Source organism: Megalops cyprinoides, chromosome 3 (genome assembly GCF_013368585.1).
Source record: "Megalops cyprinoides isolate fMegCyp1 chromosome 3, fMegCyp1.pri, whole genome shotgun sequence".
Classification (NCBI taxonomy): domain Eukaryota; kingdom Metazoa; phylum Chordata; class Actinopteri; order Elopiformes; family Megalopidae; genus Megalops; species Megalops cyprinoides.
The window spans coordinates 2,818,544-2,834,117 of NC_050585.1; the positions used below are offsets into that span (position 1 = coordinate 2,818,544).

The window sequence follows — 15,574 nt, forward strand, 5'->3', positions numbered from 1 at the left end:
TTTACACAAAGAGTTATCAATACATGGAATTGGTTGCCAGGTCATGTAGTTGAGGCAGAGACCCTTGCTGTGTTCAGTTCCAGACTTCATGCAGTATTGGATACTCTCTAATTGTAATGTCGAGCTTAGTTGGGCCGAATGACCTGTTCTCGTCATAATATATTCTTATGATCTTATGATCTTCATTCCAGAGGAGAATTTTCAGACAATCCCTTTGCAAATAACCAAACCTACACAGACCTGTCCCATCCACAACTATAAAAATCCCACTTAGTACTTCCTTTCCACGTGAGCTGTTCACAGCATCCTTCCTCCACCCCATCTCCCCCCTTTATTTTCCCTGATTATGATGTTTACAGTGGGTCAGGGGTGGGTCTGCACCCTCGGCCCATGGCCAGGTACGATTGCGTCATAGGACTCTAACCCAAAAATAAAAATCTAAAAAAATATCTACTGAACTGAGCATTTATGTCTAACCAGCTTTAAGCAGGGTGGCATGTGGTTGTCTTGATGAAAAATACTTGGTTTTTAACCTGAATTTTGTTGGTTTGATCGATACCATTTTCGTATACATGAGCAAGGTACCTCTCGTAAATCACTTTTAGTAAAAAAAAAAAAAAAAAAACTAAATATTTACTTTTTAGTATAAATGGGTAGTGTTTAAAACATCATTTGTTTAGTGAACATGAATGAAAATTACTGCTAAATTAACAATAAGAAGAAAGCGATTGAATTGAAAACATAAAATCAAAGGCATAATTTTACATTGGTGGTTGAAAACTTTACAAGCCAAGTGCGTAATTCCTCAAGAGCATTCACATTCCATTTATTGGTGTCCTGCCATAAGGAAATGGAGTGTACAATGTTGACTTCTTCCTCTTGTTTGTCTACAGTGGATTGTCTGTCTGGATATACTGTGGTGCAGCAGTATAGATTGTTGCCCCCTGTGCTATCTTCTAATTGGACAATATGAGCACCAATAAACTAGTATGAGCTACAGCCAATCTTACTGCATAATAGATTGGCCCTAACTTTGAAGATCAAATATAATCAAGAGTTACCTTTAGAGCTGACCGAAGTATATATCACTTATATCAGAAGTTTGAAAAGTAAGAAAAATATTTTCTTTCTTTTTCCTCAATTAGGTACTGAAAGTGAGTTGCAGTGTGGTTAGATTGAATTCTGGTCTGAGAATTTTCTTATTGATTGGGTCTGTCTTTTTTTCTTATGAAAACACAGAATGGTTTAATAGGGTGACAGAACAGACTTGCAGACTGTTTATTTCCTGTTATGTTCTTGACTTTCTGCCTATTGGAGTGGGTCGTGCACACACTGCAGAGAGTGTTTCAGGACTTATGTATTATATATTATATTATACTTATATAAATATTCAACCCTTTCACATGTACGGTCACACTGCTGTAATTAGCCCTTTCGCGCATACGGTCAAACTGGTGTGATTAGAACACTAGATTGGAAAAATTCTAGCTAACATTAGCTTTAAGGAAACAGTGATTTAACGTTACAAAGTATAGCAAATGTGGCATTGAAAACATGAGAAGCTTAATAATGCTAATGAAAACATGGCAAACCATGTAACGTAACACGCACGCAACATAGCATAAAATAAGTCACGCTGAGGGGCAGTTGGAAATATTTTTGAACTTGTGTACGAAAGGGTTAAATTTTGCCTCTGTGGCTAAAAAAAGCCATGCAAGTTCATTTGAGACCATGTGTGTTGACATATGGTAGTTTATGTAGTGTTAGAGTACAAATTTGACTAATGCAGATGATGGTAACATTAACCAAAGATATTTAACCTAAAAGTGCATTGGGAAGTGTGCAATTATACATAAATACTGTATAAATAAAATGTAAACTCTGGAAGTTACCATGGCTAAGAGTATATCATAAGTAAACAAAGTAACAAAAATTAAGATACTGTGTATGGATATGTGGGTTTATTATTGGGATTTAAACATTTCTGTTTTGGCCTACACAGATGACTGACAGCTGTGATGTCTCTTTTTACCTCCCTGCCCCCACCCTTCAGTCTCAGCTCACCCAGTCCCACGCACACACCCAAAGCAGAGTCTATTGTAAGCCAATCGGAGGACAAAGGGGAGCTTGTGGATGGCCAATCAGAGGAAACATCTAGCAAATCAGGTATGTGTTTACTGTGTTGTAGCCGCTGAATGGGTAGCTGTTTTCAATCTCCAGTATTGTCACTATCCCCTGTACACTGTACCTTTTCACAAGCCCCTGTTTTTCCGTAATCTCCCTGATAATTCTTCAGATGATGTGGCAAAGCCCGTGTCCTTTGGGCCAGGGGCTGCTGTAGTGCATGCTGGGCCAGCGGGACGCTGTTCATGGGAGGACCAGCTGTGTGAGCAGCAGGAGCAGCTAGAGAGAGAGATGCACGAGGCCAGGAGGATGGTGTCCAGTTTACAGGTGACTCTACACACACGTGCGCCTGCACACACGCATACGCAACCACGCATACACACAAACACACGCACATGTGTACACATACTCACATACACACACACGCATATATGTACACATACATACATACATACATACATACATGCACAGGCACACACATACACATGCTCACTCACGTGCGTGCACACATTGAGAGGAGGTGAAGACTTTCTGGTTGAAAACGGGGGTGGTACACCTTTAAGACGGCAGGGGGGATTAGATGGATGTCTCTCTCACACACACACACACACACACACACACACACACACACCCTCATTACATGACTGCGTGTGCATGTGGGTGTCCTGACAATAATGTGTGCAAGCAGAGGTTTTCAGTTCAGTTCTGTGGATTGGCAGAAGTAGACAGAGGTCTCACTGGTTCCACCCCATACTTCTATGTGCATTTACAAGTGTGTGTGTGTTTCCCAGGCTTTGCTGCTACATGGCTCACTACCCGAAGACGAACAGGAGGTCTCTCTGAGCCTGGGAGAGGGAACGGAGAATGCAGAACAGCAGCTGGTACAACCCTCTTTCTCCCACTCTCGCTACCTTTTTACTTTATTCTTCATATTTTCCTGTTTTTTCCTACCCTGTCTGAGTAGTGCAGAGAGATACCCCTTTTAATTTCTCCCTCTGTTTCTTTTCATGCCCCTCTCTCATTCTGTCTCTGTCTCCCCCTCCCTTCCTGGCTTAATAGGGATTAAGTTTCTCTCTCTCTGCTCTGAACCTTTGTCTTGTTGAGGAACAGGTATTCATTTACTCTGTAAACCAGTTCTCTGGGTATCTTCCTGGGCTGCAGCCCTCTTTTCTTGTCCTTGTTCCCTGTTCTTTTTCTGAACTGATTTTAGCTGTCTTTATCTGCAACTTCAGAATACATACTTTATTTTCTTGGTCTGCTTTTCTTGAAGGGTAAGTTACAGATGAATGTACAGTAAAGATCAGCTCTACCGGAATGAAAGGATATGTTTTAGCAGTGTATGATTTCTCTCTCTGTAGGTGGTAATCCGCAGTCGTCTGGACCAAAGCATGGAGGAGTCTCTCAATTTGAAGGTAAACAGCTGAGGCCAAATACGTCTGATTGAGTTAGGGAGGGGGAAAGAGGGGGGAGAAGGGGAGAGAAAGAGGGAGAAAGAAAGAAGATGGTAAGGAGAAAAGTGAGGGGTTGCAAAGAACAAGTGTGTTTGTGACGGGAGGTCCTGGGCCAAGGTAGTGTGTTTAGCCATGGTCACTGACACCTCTTTTCCACCAATGCGAACTAGGTGCTAGTTCTGGGCTGGTGCTAGTGCCAGTTCGGAGTTGCTTCAACCTGCAAACCTTCTAAGAACCGGTTTGCTTTTCCACGGGTTATATATATGTCTGTATACGTCTCTGCTTTCCCGCTAGCGCCAAGCTAGCAGTGGTGGCTGGCGTTGCCAGATTGGGCGGGTTCCCGTCCAGTTGGGTGGTTTTGAATTTCATTGTGCGGGTTAAAATTGGTTTCGGCGGGTGAACAAAATTTGGGATGGTTTGGGATTGGGACCCTGGGCCAGACGACTGCAGATTGGTGGAGAAGAGCGCAACAACACTGTCTAGTACCGTCATGATGACTGATTTAATGGAGACTGCAATTGGATGTGATTGGACTGATTGGATGGAGACTCTGAGGAGTAGAGAGAAGCGCATCATATATGTATGGAGGGCAACACTCCAGTCCAGAAGGTGGCGGAAATGCACCTAAATGCTGTTTGCCAATGGCCAATATACAACAGAAGAAGAGCAAAGCTGAACAAAACTACAAATAAATAATATTTATCATGTGAAAGTAGCCTTACATTGTCGGGGTTTTCGCTGTGGTGGTTTGCTGCTGCTGTTGTTTGTCGCTATAGGATTCTTTTTGCATGCTTTGACTGCCGGTGTACATTGCTTTTAAGTATGGTACAGTAAGTAATCAGGACAGTTAAACTACTGAACTAAATATTGATCAAATATTTTGGGCGGGTTTGTGTGCATTTTGGCGGTTTTTGAACAGTTTTGGGCTGGAAACCACCAGCTGTATCTGGGAACGCTGCTGGTGAGCTGGATACAGGGGAAGCCCAATCACTACCTTTAAATCTATCATTACTTTCAGACTTTTCCCCTTTATTGTCCTTGATTAACAATAAAACAAATAATTCACAGAATAATCGACTCCAATCACGTAAATAGAGTAAATGATTGTGCTCAAGAAACAGCGCAGATTGTCTGTAGTTTGTGTGCTTGCGAAAGCTACAACGTGAGATTGTTTACTTAACAAGGATGGCATTTATCGATTTAAATTTCGTTAAGTGCTCATGACACATCACAGCTTTTGTGAGGTCTGTGTTCTAGACGTTATTGTTCATTGCACTCAACCTAACCTAAAAGTTTATTCTCGGTAATTTAAATCAATTTAACTAAATTTAGCTCCATTCTGTAATTTGAATTTTGTAACACATGAAAGCTATAATGTGACACATTTAAGAGAAAGCTTTTGGATTACTTGCCACTTAATCATTCAAATAGCCACCCTTGTTAATTAAACAATGTCATACTGTAGCTTTTGCAGTAGCACACAAATTTCAGACAATCTGTGGTGTTTTGCAAGCATAGTGTTTTGCTAGCTTGCAGCCACCACTGCAAGCTAGCAGGAACAAACAACAACAAAAACAAGAGAACAGTGCTTTAAAAAACAGACTTGTCCACTACACTTTATACAATATTAGCCTTTTGTGAAGCCAAATGTTAAGTGACATTGGTAGGTGAATCAATGGCAATGTTAGAAAGTAGCATGCTAACGTTAGCTACTGTTAAGGTTACGGTAGCTGGCTAGCTAGCTGTTGGTCAGCTAACATTACCCAAGCAAGCATAGGTACTAATTTCTCACATCAATGATACAAAAGTCTAACGTAGCAATGATGTGAGAAATTAGTAGCTATGATTGTTTGGGTAATGTTAGGTGACCAACAGCTAGTCAGCTAGCTAGCCATCAAATGTTACATTCGTAATATTGATGTGAGAAATCAGTAGCTCGCGAAACAGCTAAGAAATATATAGCTGGCTGGCAACAAGGCTAAACATTTGAAAAATAAAACTGGTTTTCCTGGCCAAGAGCCGGTTCTTTGGCTGTCGAAATGCGAAGAACTATTTCGAGATTAGGCACCGGCTCCGAACTGGCCCTCGAACTGCCTTGGTGGAAAAGGGGGCTTAGATATACCCCTACCTCATCTGTTTTTTCTGTCTGCCCTGCAGAAGGAGCTGCTGAAGTACAAGCAGGAGTCACGAAACCTGCAGGGAGTCAAGGTGAGACCAAACCCATTTCTCACCTTTGCTTTTAATTGTGTCAGAATGGAATTGTACAGTATAAGTGCTACCAATGTAAAAACAGACTGCTTATGCCCTTTGACAGGAGCTCTGAAAATAGACTTGAGCAGCAGGTTTGAGAATGCACATGTCTACCCCCTGTGCCTGCAGGATGCCTCTATGTGTCTTTGATGAGTCTCTCTCCTCTCCCTGCAGGACACTCCTTTGTGTCTTTGATGTGTCTGTCCCCTCTGCCTGCAGTACGCCACTATATATCTTTGACGTGTCTGTCACCTTTCCCTGCAGGACGCCCTGCAGCAGCGCTTGGCAGTGCAGGAGGCGTCTGTGCTGCAGCTCAAGCAGGAGCTGCTGCGATCCAGCATGGCCCGGGAGGAGCTGGTGGGACAGAACGTAAGTCACATACCAGTCAGTTGCTATGCTATAATGATCTGTACAGCCAAACAGTGTGTGTGGCATGGGTAGAACTCTGTGTGAGGACAGAGGTATATCTAACCACTGCTGAGACAGTGGAGGGGAGGGGTTTGTGAGTGTATGTATGGGAGGAGTGGATATTATTTAAACATTGGTTGTGTGCGGGTGGAGTGGATGTAATTCAGACAATGTGTACATTCCCAGGCGGAGCTGCAGAGGAAGCTGGAGGACAGGAGCAGACAACTGAATGAATATAAGGTGAGTCCTTCTGAAACAGCTCGATAAGTATAAGGCGAGTCCCTTTGAAACAGCTCAGTGAGTATAAGGTGAGTATATCTGAAACAGCACTGAGTGTGTCATGGGCCTCACTTGGATAGTGCTCCATGCTGCAAAGCCATCTCTGTCTAAGAGCACACACTCTGTAGCAGGTGAAAATCAGTCTTAAGGGCTGAACTGGTGTCACTGTTGGTACATGCAGAAAGACCTGGGGCAGAAGGAGAGGCTGCTACAGCAACAGCAGCTGAAGCTGGATGAAGCCCTGCGGAAACTGGCAGAGAGCAGCCATCACAAGGTAGAGACTCACATGCGCATGTGCCATCGCTACACGCACACATACCCACACACACATGCAATAACTACACACACGCCATAACTACAAACACACCATCAGTACACACATACTGTCAATACACACACACACACACACACATACACACACACACATGCAATAACTACAAACACACCATCAGTGTTGAGGTGAGGTTTCTACCATGTCAATACCAGGCTGGCCTGCAGAGGGAACTAGAACACAAAGAGAGCCTCCTGCAGGAGCTGATGAACCATGATCTGGATGAGGTACTGTCAGATTCCAGCAAATTTTATTTTGCTTCTTGTAGTTCCTGGTGTAGTTTTCTCAGCCACACATAAATCTGAATATTTCATTTTAAAAGGCATTGACTGTATACAACTCCATTAATCATACTCATAACAGTTTGTATAATGGTAGCAGAGTCGTTGGACTAACAAGGTCTGTGTTTGTGGATATGAAACATGAGATGATAATGCTTTCAGTCTGTGTTCCAGGTGGCTGGCCCTCAGAATAATGGTTATTCTCACCTGCCAGGCCCCACCCCCCCACTCAAAGGGGTGAGTCCCTCACATCCCAGATGGTTTTAGCACAAGCATATTTTTAGCACATAGCCAATTGCTGTATTTCATTAATGGAAGTTAGCAGCATTAACATAAGCGGTATCAATATAATAAACCTGGAAGTGAGGCAGGGCAACAGAGAGAGAACATTTAGAGTGGAAATTCTGTTTAAATTAAACACAATAAGTCACAATTTATCAGGTACAGTAAATGTTTTTTTCATCTTTAAACTTCAAGTTGACCCCTACCTGTAGTACTGTTAAGATGAGATGAGCATCAAAACCAATCACAAAGCTCAGAGCAAAGCCCAGAGCTCATTCAGGGGTATACCACAGACTCAGAGCAGAGCTTGTTGGATAAAACAGGGTGTATGTTGAATGTCTGTATACAGGTGCATCTCAAAAAATTAGAATATCGTTTTTTTTCATAATTTAATTCAAAAAGTGAAACTTTCATACATTCTAGATTCATTACACATTAAGTGAAATATTTCAAGCCTTGTTTTGTTTTAATTTCGATGATTACGGCTTACAGCTCATGAAAATCAGAAATCCAGTATCTCAAAATATTACAATATTTCCTAAGATCAATCAAAAAAGGATTTACAATACAGACATGTTCAGGTTCTGAAAAGTATGTTCATTTATGCACTCAATACTTGGTCTTATTTATAAGGTATTTAACATGTGTATATGTTTTCAATAACACATGCATAAAACGAAGTTGTGATTTTTTCAAACGTATATCTCTTTGAAATGGCTGGTTTACCTATTCAAGATAATATAAGGTGATGCGGAAATGGCAGTAAAAATGGTCAGGAACATTCATTTATGCACAAATCTGCTCATCTCACGATTTATAGATAAGGCGTATTGTGAATTGGGTCGCGATGGTTTGTCATTTTTGAAAAGTGGGTCCCCAGAAAAAAAGTTTGGGAAACAGTGCAGTAAGTTATATTAATGTATTTGAATTGCTGACAAATAGCGCATTAATGGACAAAATAAAAAGACACCTGTATAGCCCATCATACAGGATTTACGAGACTAATACCACAGGCAGTAGCATTAGCCTAATCACTAATGACCCACGTTGTTAACTTAATACATCTAGGCTATGCCAACAGAAAACACAAAAATGTAAAATCTCATACCAAATTAATAAAACCATCATTGTTGTTTCAAGCAAACAACTTAACAAGATCATAAAAAATAACTAGACTACAACATATCATAGCATTATTTAAATCACATTAATTTTATTTACTATTTGTAAAATGAAAATAAATATGCATGAGACCAAAAATTATGATTTTTGTTTTTTAGTGCCAGGCATGATAAAAGATTACATAGACTGCATATTCTGCATAATTATAGCAACAACAACATAACCAATCTGATATATATATTTTTTTAAATGCAATTTCCTTACATGGATATTCAGGTATAACCACAATACAACTAAGTAGGCCATAAAATGTTCATTAAGCAGACTTTTATAGGGGGGGGGGCTAACTGAAAATTCTCTCAGGGGGCCCAGAATTCTTAGAATTCCTAAGAATTCTGGGACATTTCAAGGACATGTAGGACCTCAAATATGGTGCAAAACATACATTTAAAGCAGGACATGTCTATAATGATCAGACTAGCTCTAGACCACTTGCATTCAGGTTGGGGGCCATGTAGACCTTTGTGTATTGCTACGGGCCTTTTAGGGTCTCTCAAGGGTAAACCCTGGAGCATCAGGGCTTACTTGGTGTGGGTTTTTAGGGCCCCTGTGACCTCTGGGCCCCTGGGCCTGTGCTCGATAGGCCCGTGCGGTAATCCAGGCCTGTATATACTTAGCCAGACTGTGGGGAGCGACCCCATTCAAAAGGTGTCAAATGACACTAAAAACACAACCCATCTGCAGGAAAGCTTTTTCCCAATGAAAGAACCCAATTGTCCTAAAACAGCCACCTTTTCTTCTTTTGCCGCCACCTGCTCTTCCTTCCCTTTCCTGTAAGGTAGTCCTTTAAACTTACCGGTGAAGGAGGGACTGCCCTGCTGCGCATTGGTATTGATGCAGTGTATGCCAAATCAAAGAAATAAAACATACCAACCCATGTCAGCGTTTGGAGTGAGCAATGTCTAACAATGTCTGTGTGTTTGCATCTGTGTATCACTCACCCCGGGGTCTGTATGTGTGCATATCTCTTATCCCGGTTCATGCATGTGTGTGTGAGCAGGCGGAGGAACTGCAGCTGGTGCGTGACGCTCTGCGAAGTCTGAGAAACAGCTTCAGTGGGCATGACCCCCAGCACCACACCCTGGACACACTGGAGCAGGGCGTGGCCAGCCTGATGGACCGCCTCCATGCCTTGGACACACGGCGCAGACCAGACAGGAGGGTGAGAAACTTCTCATCCGATACTGCGCTCGTACACACACACACACACACACACACACACACACACACACACACACACATACATGAATACGGAAACACAGGCACATATACAGATGCATGCAGATACCTGTCACTGGACAAACACAGATACATTTATTGCGCATACCTGCACAACACATGTACATGTCATACTTTTAGACATATGTAAATCTTCACACACTTCTGTCACTTTGCAGGGTCGTGGGAAATCACCGGGGCGCAAAGCCACTCACACAGACCGTGACTCATGGCCTTCCAGCACCAGTGAGTGCCCTCCACAGTCCTGTCGACATTTCCTTATGGTCTAACTTTACTGAAAGCATTTTTAGAAAGGCAGAATCATCACTGGCCCATGTACAACTTACTGTTGCATGCATGCTGCTTAAAGTACACATGGGGCTGTTCTCTGAGTGCTCACCCTCTGCAGCAATTTGGACCTTGAAATAAATGTTCAAGTTTAGTGGAAGAGGCAAAAAAACTTGGAAAATGAGCCCTGTTGAAAGTGCTCAGCTGGATAGATGAAACGCACTCCAAATCAGTGGTTCCAAAACACATACTCCATTATTTGGATTGTCTCTCTTCTTACAGAAATGGCTCATTCTCACAGTAGCCCAGTGCTCAATGCCTCAATCTCGACCAAAGTGCTCTACTTCACCGATCGATCGCTCACGCCCTTCATGGTCAACATACCCAAAAGGTCAGCTCTGTTGTTCGGTGTGACCATTGCATTTGCGCTTGAAGTCCTGCCTCTGTGAGTGTGTCGGCCAGTGTTCCACAGTATATATCTGCTGATGTGATGGACTGTGCTCTGTTGGCAGGCTGGGGGAGGTGACACTCAGAGACTTCAAGGCGGCTGTGGATCGGGAAGGCAACTTCCGGTACCACTTCAAAGCCCTGGACCCTGAATTTGGCACAGTGAAGGAGGAGGTAGGTGTGTGGGACAGTATATTCTCATTTTGAAATTCAGCTGTGCTTCATGCTGAAAGCTCTGTGTTTGTTTAGACTGCAGTGTTTCTCAATCCTACTCCTGGAGCCCCCCTGTCCTGCATATCTTCAGTCTATCCTTGCTCCAATCACACCTGATTGAAATGATTAACATGCTCTTTATTAAATCAGGTGTGCTCAGCTAATAAAAAGTGCCACTGATGAGTTCGGTCAGGTAAGTAGAGCAGGGAAAGATGGAAAACGTGCAGAGCAAGGGGGGCCCTAGGAGCAGGATTGAGAATCAGTGGTTTAGAGGGCTTACCATTACAACAGAAATAGGTTTATCTACAGAGAAATTGAACCAAGAGCTGATCTTCTTATACTTATCAGATCTAGATGGTGAAACAAGAAAATTTGATATTACACTAGCTGTGTGACATAATGAATTGAGCAGATGAGTTTGTATGAGTTGTGATGTGATGCAGTTAGCTGATCTCTGATCTGTGATCTGATCTTGTGAACCAGATCTGTGTGGCTTGCATGATGCGATATCTACGACCTGTATGATATGATGTCCTGATTTGATCTCCCTTTAACGAGTGTGTCTGTGATTGGGCTTTCTTCAGGTGTTCCAGGATGATGCAGTGGTACCGGGCTGGGAGGGAAAGATTGTTGCGTGGGTGGAGGAAGACCATGGGGAGAGCAGGTAGGGCTGAGTATGGATATGTTGCGCAGTTACACGCACACCCACCATGAATATGCATAAACCCTCCTTCGGACACAAACACAATATCATTGGTCTGTCTCTTCTCAACAGGACCTAGGGGTAGGCTGTTGAAAGGACCCTCTCCCTGCACTGTTCCAGCCATAAGCCAATGCGGAGAGGACCAGAGGCCGTGTACAGGACAAGCAGCCATTGTGCATACTCCAGTGCTGCAGATGGTTACCCTGTCATCTTCTGGACTTGGCAGTTGTGGCTACCATTTCTCCCTGGACCCAACTGGCCCAGAGCAGGTGAAAATGGATGGGAATGGTTAATGCCATTGTTGTCCAAACCCTCTGCCCACAGGGCCCAGGGGAAACCACCTCCACCTCAGTATGGAGACATATCACAGGCCTGTGACCACAGCATTTCTGTACCTTCTCAAAAATCCTACTGCATACTGAATAGACTCAATTGTGAGAAAATGGAGACAGAACACGCTGTCTGAGTTTGTGCCAAATCTTGTACAGCCATTTACAGCACTCTCTTTAGAACAGAGTCCATCAGTCTTACTGCATGTCGTGGTGATAAAAATTACTTTTTGTAGCTCATGATTTCTTGCACAAGTATTTCTGACAAGCCAGTTGTTACACATCAATGAAGATCAGTTCCAGAATCTCTGTAGGCAGACCATCACGCCTTCTGTGGACAGTACCATTAGTTTGGACTGAACAGCTGCACAATGGCTTTGAGCTGTAGTTGCCATACACGGCTAGTTTCATTAATGTCAGTAAACAGGTTTCAAGTAAGCAGAATTAAAGGATGGCAGTTGCAGTTAAATCTGCCACTACCACTGTGGCTGTGTTGAGGGGTTTGGCAAGAGGGAGTTTTTCCAGAGTTTGTGTAACAAAGAAGAGTGTTTTATGCCAAAGAGAGCTGGGGCCAATTCCAGATGTAAACTGGAACCCGACTGTTTTCGGTGTAAAACAATATCATTGATTGTATCATTTTTTTTTTTTGGTTATTGAAATAATTGCTCTACAATTCCACTGGCAGGTATTTTGCTTGAACCCTTTAAAAATAAAGTGATACTGAAAGCAAAATTGCCCTCAACTCTTTGGCCAAAACACTCTAATGCCATTCAAGACCTGTCTCAAAGCTACTGAGGAGCTGTAATATCACTGTGTAGAAAATGAGACCCAGCGCTTACAGCGAAGGTCAAGTATGACGGTGTCCTTCACTGGAGGACACGCTCCCATAATGCACTGCTGGTGAGCCTGGCCAAAGTGTCACATGGGTTAGGTTCCAACATATTTTCAAGTGGTGCTCAGTCATGTGTTGAAATTGAATGTTTGTTTTCTAGAATGTCTAAACTGTGGAGTGTTTTTAATCAAATTGAAGGTTTTATTTGCAGAAAGCTGTAATTGTGGCTGGTAGAGCCTTCATATCTACTGTAAACAATTAAGTGTGTGAAAATGGCCAAACTCTCCTGGCATGTTCCAGGGGCGCTTGCTGTGGTTGCTCTGTGTATACATGCTTCATTTGTGTCATACTCTTCAGGATGAATGTGATAACAGTAGAGCAATATAGAATGAGAGAATTTATTTTGTGAAGGCTGGTACAGTATATTCCAACTGTTTGCCTGTCTTTGATATCAACTTTGTAATTTTTTGTCTATTGTTGTAAATAAGTTTTATAACATATATTGTTAAAGAGAAGCATGATGTTTTATTTTGAATGTTTAAACTGGTACATTGATACCCCTAGAATGTTTTATGAGGAAAGTGCTTTGTCAATGGGTCTTTAACAACAAGGAGGCAGTACCCACACCATGCTGTTCTTTGTTTTCCCAGCATGCAGGTGTATTCACCCTCCTCTCTTGACTGTTTAATTTTTAAACCACTAGAGACCATTGTACATGGTTGCTTGAGACCCTTACCTGCCTGGAAGGTGACTGTAGTCACAGCAAAGAAAAACACACAACACTGTGACTGTGTTTATTGCTCATGAATACCTGATTTCCCACTGGAAGCAAGTAAGTGCAATCAGACATTGCAGTCCATGGCCCCTTAAGATGTCAGGACCATCTGATATAGGGATCCAAATGTAACACCCTTGGGGCAAGTAATTAGAGGCAGAGAAGAAGAAACCTGAAGTTGCATTATATAGCTGGGGGAAGGGGGACCAATTTACGTGCAACCTGTACAATACTGCCATACTATAAAACATACTTTTTCCTATGGACATTTGATGGATTTTGCCGTTGTTTTTTACAGTTCCGTTTCTAAGAGTTTAATAGATTGCCTCACGTTTTAAAACGTATGTTTCCCTTAAAGAGCTATCCCATTAAACATTGCATACTGGGTACACTTAAGTCGTGTGTGCATTGCTTTTAAAGATTCTCCAGTTCTACATTTTATTTTAGGTACATTTCCTTGCATTCTAAAATAATTTATACGACTCGCGATTGCTAATCTGGTGTTTTATTTGCTTCTACTAGAAAATAAAAGCGTTTTTTATACTTTTGAGACATGAAAAAAAAATACAGCTGTACCACTGATTTAAAATGTAATAATTACAGATCACACTCAATTACAGTTGCTACGCATCTTTACTTCAGCATATAATATAACCACTTCATACGAGACTAGATCTAGCCGTGCAGGCGAAGCCACAAGGAGACATTGGGCATAATCAAAAATGTTACAGGGTTCTGATGGCAATCGACGACACACTGTTGTTGACAACGTAACGCATGAAGAGTTGAGTGCAGGGGAAGAACGCGAGTGAGGGTCCTGCAGGGTTTGATAGAACGTTCATTGCGTTTTGCTAGCTGCTGTGATATCGAGTTGGTTACATTACCACACAGTGACTAGCGGCTAGCGAGTCGTGTCTCCCACGAACCAATCAAAATACGATCTAACAAGCTAGGCGAGTAAGACATAGCAAGACTTCCAATGAGTACACGTTTCAAAACATTGTTAGTTGGCTAGTTTAATATTACACCGCAGCGTGCAGCCAACACAGCAGCATCCCCACAGTTTATGCCTATTTATAGAGACAGAGCGCAACGCGTCATCGAGAGGGGAAACTACGCCCCCCGTGGGGGAAAACATTCCGTGAAGTTGAACGGGAGTGAATGGGAAATTGCGGGACACCGTGTCTTGAAATAGCTTTAACAAAAAATGTCAAAGCCAGCCTATTTCAATACCCTTGATATTTAGAGAAACTAAGTCTGATTGGACTCCCTCAGTATCCATTTTCTATACCAAAATCAGTGTTATGTATGTTGTATGTATGTATGTTTTTTAGTTAAAATATAAATTGCAGTTACACTTGAGGCATAGAGGCTTTGGCTGGTGAAAATGATGGCTGGCGACAAGTGGTGTACTGGCCATCGGACAGACCGTCAAAAAAATCAATAAAGTTTTTACCCCCCCGTGTTTATTTCAGTAACAAGATGCCATAATTTCACGAATGCTTTCACTTTTAAGGCATGTTGCACAGCAGTTTTCAATGACACACGTATGTAATCCTTTACTTCGACACTGACAAAGTCACACCACGATTAGTTCAAACAGAGCTTAGTTGCGTAAACATACCGACAGCGCACCCATCTAACCAAAGTAAAATAATGCACTGTCAACCCCGTTTTTTTAATTAACGCTAAATAAAACGAGACAAGTTTTCAATGTTAGCTGTGTGCCGTTATCACGGCAAGCAAGCTAGCTGACTACTTAGCGGGTTAAAGGGACCGCTGATGTCCAAGTTGTACCTAGCTAGCATTAAACGCGATGATATAAAACTTGCTACTTGACGTTTATTCAGAAGAATATAATCGTTTGTAAAGTCCATGCACATTAACTAATTACGAGGTAGTCTCAGTTGTAGACAGAACTTCGTATCCAAATACACTTTCATACACTTTAATTCCCGCACGCACCCCCCGGGGCCGGTCCTAGCGGGTAAATCCTGGGCTGATTGAATTTCTTTCCCAGTACACCCCTGTTGGCGACTAACGTTAACTTTGGAAATCAACTAGCCACAGTGGCTGGTAGCTAAATGTTAATGTCAAACCCTGATTACAATGTTATTCTCCACATGTAATTTGCAGAAGGGCTTATTAAAAACGACTAATGGATAAGCCATTTAGTCCCTG

The 15,574-nt window shown here is 42.2% G+C and overlaps 1 protein-coding gene across 5 annotated transcripts in view; it reads left to right on the plus strand.

The window, feature by feature from the left end:
• The window catches only part of dixdc1b (DIX domain containing 1b), a 50,543-nt gene extending 36,761 nt beyond the window's left edge, over positions 1-13,782 (plus strand). For 3 of the 5 annotated variants that reach the window (XM_036524700.1, XM_036524698.1, XM_036524697.1), the window contains 16 exons: positions 2,054-2,166; positions 2,297-2,451; positions 2,916-3,005; positions 3,483-3,536; positions 5,733-5,783; positions 6,090-6,194; positions 6,420-6,473; positions 6,694-6,786; positions 6,999-7,070; positions 7,287-7,361; positions 9,589-9,750; positions 9,986-10,052; positions 10,377-10,485; positions 10,607-10,715; positions 11,339-11,418; positions 11,530-13,782. In XM_036524700.1, the coding sequence (XP_036380593.1) occupies positions 2,054-2,166; positions 2,297-2,451; positions 2,916-3,005; positions 3,483-3,536; positions 5,733-5,783; positions 6,090-6,194; positions 6,420-6,473; positions 6,694-6,786; positions 6,999-7,070; positions 7,287-7,361; positions 9,589-9,750; positions 9,986-10,052; positions 10,377-10,485; positions 10,607-10,715; positions 11,339-11,418; positions 11,530-11,536 (1,396 nt within the window). In that variant the 3' untranslated portion in view covers positions 11,537-13,782. The remainder of the gene's footprint in view (positions 1-2,053; positions 2,167-2,296; positions 2,452-2,915; positions 3,006-3,482; positions 3,537-5,732; positions 5,784-6,089; positions 6,195-6,419; positions 6,474-6,693; positions 6,787-6,998; positions 7,071-7,286; positions 7,362-9,588; positions 9,751-9,985; positions 10,053-10,376; positions 10,486-10,606; positions 10,716-11,338; positions 11,419-11,529) is intronic. The other 2 variants (XM_036524699.1, XM_036524701.1) reach the window with 2 other exon arrangements.
• Positions 13,783-15,574: the final 1,792 nt, after the last annotated feature.